Genomic DNA, 7,135 nt, shown 5'->3' with positions numbered 1-7,135 from the left:
CAGATGCAAATATTGAAATTACAACTACCTAACAAAGCTTTAGATTTAATTAGCATCATAGAAAGGTTGAAAATGCTGAAAATTGGTTAAATCATCGTTTGTTTAAAGAGACTCTGTATCATTTGTTAGCTTGAAGCTGAGGGCATTTGGCAATTTACATCATTTACTACAGAAAAGATTTCTGCTTTGTGGTAGTTTCACTGAGGTGTAATTCTGTGCTCTGGTTCATCGTTGTTTGGGTCCACATTCGGATGCGGACCCATTCACTTCAATGGGGCCGCAAAAGATGCGGACAGCACTCTGTGTGTTCTCCGGCCTCCTTTCCTTGGCCCCACAAAAAAATATGACATGTCTTATTCTTGTCCGTATCATGGACATGGACAGGACTGGTCTATTGAGGGCCAGAGCTTCCGCTCTGCAAAATGCGGAACGCACACGGCCGGTATCCCTGTTTTGCTGACCGCAAAACACAGTACGGCCATGTGCATGAGGCCTACAACTCAGTGTTATTAGTTAATAAAAGGAAATCTTGTAATTGAAAAGAAAATATAGTTTATGATAAACATAATAAAACTAAAATTGTGGGAATTTATCAAAGCGCCTACAGGGGTTTTGTGGGATTTTACTACTGATGACCTATGCTCAGGATAGGTCATCAGTATCTGATCGGTCGGGTCCGACACCCGGGACCCCTGGCGATCAGCTGTCGGAGAAGGCATCGGCGTTCCTGTGAGCGCTGCTACCTTCTCGCAGCTTACCAAGCATGACAGCACCGTACATTGTAAAGCGGCTGTGCTTGGCATCGCACTCTACCCCATAGAAGTGAATGGATAGGCTATGAATATCAGATCGTGGGGCGGCTGACTCCCGGCACCCTCGCCAATCAGCTGTATGAAGAGACTGCAGTGCTCATACGAGCTGTGTTCTACTACAGAAGTGAGCAGTGTAATCACTTCAATGGTTTTCATTGCAGGTGCCGTAGCATTGAAGAATCTGGAAATAAAAGAAAATGCACTGGTAAGAAATAATTCTGTGGACTTCATACTTAATTCAGACTGCTTACACAGTGTAAAGGCCGCACCTCAACATAACCTTGGCGCATCCACCACCAGTGCACAGGGATTAAGACCGGCATATGAATCACTGGTCTTAATAAATGCCCTCCTAATAGTTTAAATCCAATTCTCTAAAGTTAAGCATATTTTTGAATAATTTTTGTGGTGTTATTTTAAATTTTCCATGTCACTTTCTATATTTGCAAAAATGCCTACAGTTTGTCCACTGGCCACTAAAACTAATAATAGATGCCACATCTTAGTTCAGATCATTTTTCAGAGACTGATATCACCTATACATAGATACACAGGATCTCCCATTCGCAACAGATGATGCCCCCCTGACCTCTGCACGGGTAACAGAGCGTGCCTAGAACACTCTACCATAGATGTCAGTGAGGTCTAATCCTGACTATTGTGTCCATGGTCCATGTGGACTGCTTTAAACCGTATCTCTAAATGCTGTTAACAACACCTAAGACGATATGGCCGCCCCCATAATCATGTTCAGACAACAAAAAAATCTACATACAGAAAATAAAACAGATTAGAAAAAAGGATATGTGCTGCTATCTGGTTTTAACTGGCAAAAACATTGTAGGTGACACATTTCCTTTAAAAAAAAAAAAATGTATCAGATGAAAATACTTTGCTATTGAGCAAAAACCCTAAACCAAGAGTATTGTATTAATTTCTACAATTTATTCTTGTGTTACTTTTTTTAGTCATCTTAAAATATAGTACCAAACTTTTTTTATTTTTTTTATTTTTATAGAGTCAACTGGATGTGCCTTTTAAAGTGAAAGCAGGTCACATTGGTGAGTTATTCAGAGTTCTGTCTACATGCAGCCCTAAAAGAGGTTGTTTCCAGGTGGGTACAGCATGTTACATCCGGCAATCGGGAAGCTTCGCAAATCTAGTATTAGCATTTACAATCCAAAGAATTTCTTTTTAATAAGGAAAGTAAAAAAATTACTTGGTGCATTTTATATTTTCCATTAAAGGGACAGTATTTTTGATGGTAAGAATAGCCACATTTGCTTGAAAAACTTCATATAATCTATTATGTGTTTATATAGGCAAGCTTGATCTTAAGATTCCTTGGAAAAATCTATATACCCAACCAGTGGAGGCCGTTTTGGATGGAGTATATTTACTTATTGTGCCTATTGCTAGTAAGTTCTTGTTTCTTTCTCTATTGTACGGTTTTTATTAAACATCTACAACTCCAGAAGTAGAAATCCCTAGGTGCTTTTTGTTAAAGGGGTTGTCCCTCGAAAAATATTCTATAGTTTTAAAACCAGCACCTGGATCTAAATACTTTTGTAATTGCATGTAATTAAAAATGTAGCATAACTGCTGAGTTATTCAATAAAATGTATGATTATGGCGCCACTTGCTGTTTTTTTTTTTTTTTGTTATTACTCTGACCTGCTTACTGAGAAGGTCGCACATGCTCAGTTTCATCCTTCACCTGCCTCCTGACCTGTGATAGGGAGAGCATGGACACGCCCACATAGCTGCAGCAGTAAGGACACTCCCCTTGAGCTGTCAGCTTGATATAAACCTAGCAGAGCAATGAATGGGGAGATCTCTGGATCCATGTGAGGTACAGGGCTGGTTCTAGCTTTGTTAGTCGTGTACCATATGATATCTGATTTTCATGGTTTACATTATTCATGGGATAACCCCTTTAAGTGTAAGTGTAGAATATATTAATCATAATATCCATTACTCCTCTCTGCTTATCAGACCCTCTATTCCAATGGATTCAATTTCTAGCAATTTTAAAGGCAACCTGCCGTGGTAATAATAATACCACATTTTAAGGGTGCTGTCCAGATGGAAAAAAAACATTTTAAAATGTGTCAGAACCAAAAAAACAAAAGAAGTGATACTCGCCCATTGCTCCTGGTCTGACACTTTTTTAAGTTCCCTCTGGTCTTTAGTTTTCATTGGTCCCTGCAGACACACAGGAATTGACCTATCAGCCAGTGATTGGCTAAGCAGTCATTTAAGAAGGGCCAGAAGTAGAGACCAGCCAGGAAATCTTCACAATGGCAGCAGAGGCAAATCGGTGAGATGAGTATAACTTGCTTTGCTTTTTTTTTTAACCTAATTCTGACCATTTTTTTCTTCTGGTCATACAACACCTTTAGGTTAGAGCATGTGTAAGATTCTTTAAGTAAACAGGCCAGCTAGTACTACTGCACCATATTACCTTGTGCTGTAAATAACAGTGGTTTGGTGCCTCTGATCCAGTCAGGCAGAGATACACATAGTTAACATGCAAACTACCAACATCTCTTTACAATGATGCTGTGGCGGATGTGGTCCCATAGCGGGCAGAGAGAGACATAATTAAAATACATAGAGCAGACACCTCTTTAAAATGAAGGTTGCGTTGCGTGGATGCCGCATTGTGGCGTTAATTGCAGCCTAAATGGGCTGTAATTAACATGCAGCATGTGCCTGTAGTGCTACAGCTATCGGGGATGCTGGGAGTTGTAGTTTTGCAACAGCTGGAGGGCCACCAGTTTGACATCCCTGACTTATCCCTGAGCATATTACAGAACTGGGATCCGTAATCATGGCTGCTTTCCTATGAAAACCTAGTGACGCAAATCTTTTTAATTTTGTGTGTATATCTATAGTCTAGTTTCCACTTTTTGGCATCTTGATAGGCAGGCATGAATTGTTCCACCCCTGTTTCCTTTACACTTTACAACCATGTTTCTTCTTTGATTTCTATTTTCTAGAGCTGTAAATGTCTGCTGAAAAAGGTTTTTTTTTTTACACTTGGTGGTTGTGGTGATGGTTCAATAAATCTATGTTTAGGGTCTATTCACACGTCCGTTTTTTCTTTCCTGATCTGTTCCGTTTTTTCAGGAACAGATCTGGACCAGATCTGGACCCATTCATTTTCAATGGGTCCTGGAAAAAAACGGACAGCTCAATGTCTGATTTTTTCCAGGACCCATTGAAAATGAATGGGTCCAGATCTGGTCCAGATCTGTTCCTGAAAAAACGGAACAGATCAGGAAAGAAAAAACAGACGTGTGAATGGACCCTTAATGTGAGACAAATAGATTTGACAAATACGTTTCATTTTTGACCTTGCAGAACATTTTTTTTTTGTTATCTTTTGAAAATATTACGTGCTTTTCAGGTATAAAATATGATGCAGAGAAAGAAGAAAAACAGTTTTTGGAAGCCAGACAGCGGGAACTACTGCGGATTGAAGAGGCTAAACAGAAAGTGGCTGATCAGGGTAAGTCTGGTTTAGTAGACTTCTGATAAAAAGAAACTGAAATCGGATATAATGTTCTCTTCCCTTTAGACCAAATCTTTAGCTGCAGATAAAAGCACTTACTGAGGTTGTTCACTTTGGACAACTACTTTACTTATGGTGATTTTTTTCTACTTATGAATACTATTATTTTATTTGAATTGTTTTAGAAAAGCCGAAAGAAGAAAAGCAGGATACCTTTGTAGAGAAGTTAGTAACTCAGGTTATTAAAAATCTTCAAGTGAAGATCTCCAACATTCATATCCGATATGAAGATGATGTGAGTAAAAAATTTTTGGGGCAAATTTGGTATGCAAAGTAAATCTTAAAGAGGACCGGTCACCACTCCTGACATGCCTTTTAATAGCTTTGTGCATTCCCCACGTACTAACAATTCTGGAACATCTATTCTTATGGCTCTATGTGCAGCCATTCCTCTATTATTTCTACTATAAGTTATGAATGAATGTCTGTCATTCTGCAGTAAGGGTACAGAGGGAGGTAACCAGTTGGGGGGGGGGGGGGGTGTACCTGCACAGACTCGCTCTATCCAATCAGTGCTGCCATTTTCAGTCTGTGCAGGTACTTCCCCAACTTGTTACCACCCCTCTGTACCCTTACTGCAGACTGCTAGCAATTCATACATAACTTCTAGAAGGAATCATAAAGGAACAGCACAACATAGAGCCATAAGAATAGATGCTTCAGAATTGTTATTAAATGGGGAATGCGTGTAGTTACTAAAACAGGCATGTCAGGAGTGGTGACAGGTCCTCTTTAAGCGGTGTAAAACAGGTGGAATACACAACGTGCTCCAAATTTGTGTATGTCTTGTGGACATTTCTTATGCCTTCTTCAACAGTTTTAAAAAGCATATACAAAGGAGATTTGGCAAAAAAACTATGGTGCAAAATATGGCACATATGTTGATGCAAAATATGCCAGTCTGAAGGAAGAAAAGGGTATGTCAATATCTAGAAAATTCTGCTGAATTAGTCATGCTGTGTGCACCATATGGATACATTTGGTAAAATCATTTTTGCTATCCTCTTATAATTATGCCATTTGTGAGAACATTGATAAAACTTCCTTATTATGCATTTCATTTATAGTGCAATTGTGTGCAAGGGTACGGCCATGTGCAGCAGAATGTTACATGTGGCTTTGCAACTGAATTCCCCTTCTGCATTGCATAGGGTGTAATCTGTAAAACGACATGCTGCAGATTTAAAATCCTCACCAGGGGCGGACTGAGAACCCTCAGGGCCCCCGGGCAAAATAAATCAAGGGCCCCCCTTACAGGCCCCACCCATGTTCTGCTGCAAGCCCCACCCTTGTCCCGCCTCCATGCCCCGCCTCCAGCCACACCCTACACAATCTTTAATAAGATTTCAAAGTTAAAGCGACACAAAAGGCACCCAGACCACTTCAGCTCATTGATGTGGTATGGGTACAGTGTGTTATGGGGGCTCTGTGGATGGCACTGTTGTGGGGGCTCTGTGGGTGGCACTGTTGTGGGGGGGGATCTGTGGGTGACACACATATAGCACCTTATGCTATATATGTGTCATCCACAGATCCCCCCATAACAGTGTCCCTGTGAGTGAATGATCCCCAATACAGGGTCTGGGGGCCAGCATCTGGTGCTGTAATGGCAGCGGGGCCCAGTGCAGTCACTGTATTCTATTACACCGGGCCCCGCTCACTGTAATACTAATATTCATATGTGAACAACTTGAAATCCTCTGCGATCCTCTCCCTCTCTGTACTCACAAACTCAGTAGCAGGCCGGGCGGCAGCGCAACTCACTGACGTCACGCGCCTGCTCCGCCTGCTTCATTCATACAGTGGGAGGAGCAGGCGCGTGACGTCAGTGAGTTGCGCTGCCGCCCGGCCTGCTACTGAGGTTGTGAGTACAGAGAGGGAGAGGATCACAGAGGATTTCAAGTTGTTCACATATGAATATTAGTATTACAGTGAGCGGGGCCCGGTGTAATAGAATACAGTGACTGCACCGGGCCCCGCTGCCATTACCAGGCCAGTATAACATTCGGAATCGGGGTGCTGGGCACAGTGCTCCAGACTAAAAAAAATACCTAGTAGCCATTGGCTCCTGAACTGAAAAATTTAGGAGCCAAATTACATTTTTAGTCGCCAAATCAAAACTGAATCAAAATTTTGGTATCGTGACAACGCTACACCGATCAGAATGGCGTAGGGTTGTTTCGATACCAAAGTTTTTATTCGCTTTCGTCACCATAAAAAAGTATTGCGATACTCAATACCGTGCAAAAAAAAAACACCAAAAAAAGCTGTGTGCATTTCGCATTTTATGAAACGTTCGGCCCATAATAGAACAGTCCTATCCTATTTTTTGGGGTGACAAGGTGACTAAAAATGGCGAATGCTCACCACATAGGAGATATTTTTTAATAATTTAATAGTTTGGACTTTTCGGACGCAGCGCTATGTAATATGTTTATTTATTGTTTATATATTTTATATGTAAAATTGGGAAAGGGGGGGATTTAAACTTAATATTTTAGGGTACTTTCACATTAGCGTTTTTCATTTCCGGCATAGAGTTCCGTCACAGGGGCTCTATACCGGAAAAGATGTCTTCAGGTCAGTCTTTTTGACTGATCAGGCAAAAGATAAAACCGCAGCATGCTACGGTTTTATCTCTGGCGAAAAAAACGGAAGATTTGCCTGAATGCCGGATCCATCCTTCCTGTTGAACCGTGCGATTTTCACGCATGGTTGCTAGGATGAAAGTCTATTCACTGTATTA

General features: G+C 41.0%; 1 protein-coding gene across 1 annotated transcript in view; it reads left to right on the top strand.

Annotated features, from left to right (window-relative positions):
- The window catches only part of VPS13A (vacuolar protein sorting 13 homolog A), a 269,928-nt gene that overhangs the window by 47,510 nt on the left and 215,283 nt on the right, over positions 1-7,135 (top strand). The window contains 5 exon segments of the mRNA XM_040417055.1: positions 974-1,017; positions 1,831-1,873; positions 2,135-2,230; positions 4,225-4,326; positions 4,515-4,624. Of these exon segments, the coding sequence (XP_040272989.1) occupies positions 974-1,017; positions 1,831-1,873; positions 2,135-2,230; positions 4,225-4,326; positions 4,515-4,624 (395 nt within the window).

The sequence above is a fragment of the Bufo bufo genome, chromosome 2, assembly GCF_905171765.1.
Source record: "Bufo bufo chromosome 2, aBufBuf1.1, whole genome shotgun sequence".
NCBI classification, from domain to species: Eukaryota; Metazoa; Chordata; class Amphibia; order Anura; family Bufonidae; genus Bufo; species Bufo bufo.
This window is presented reverse-complemented; position numbering and strand designations above follow the sequence as displayed.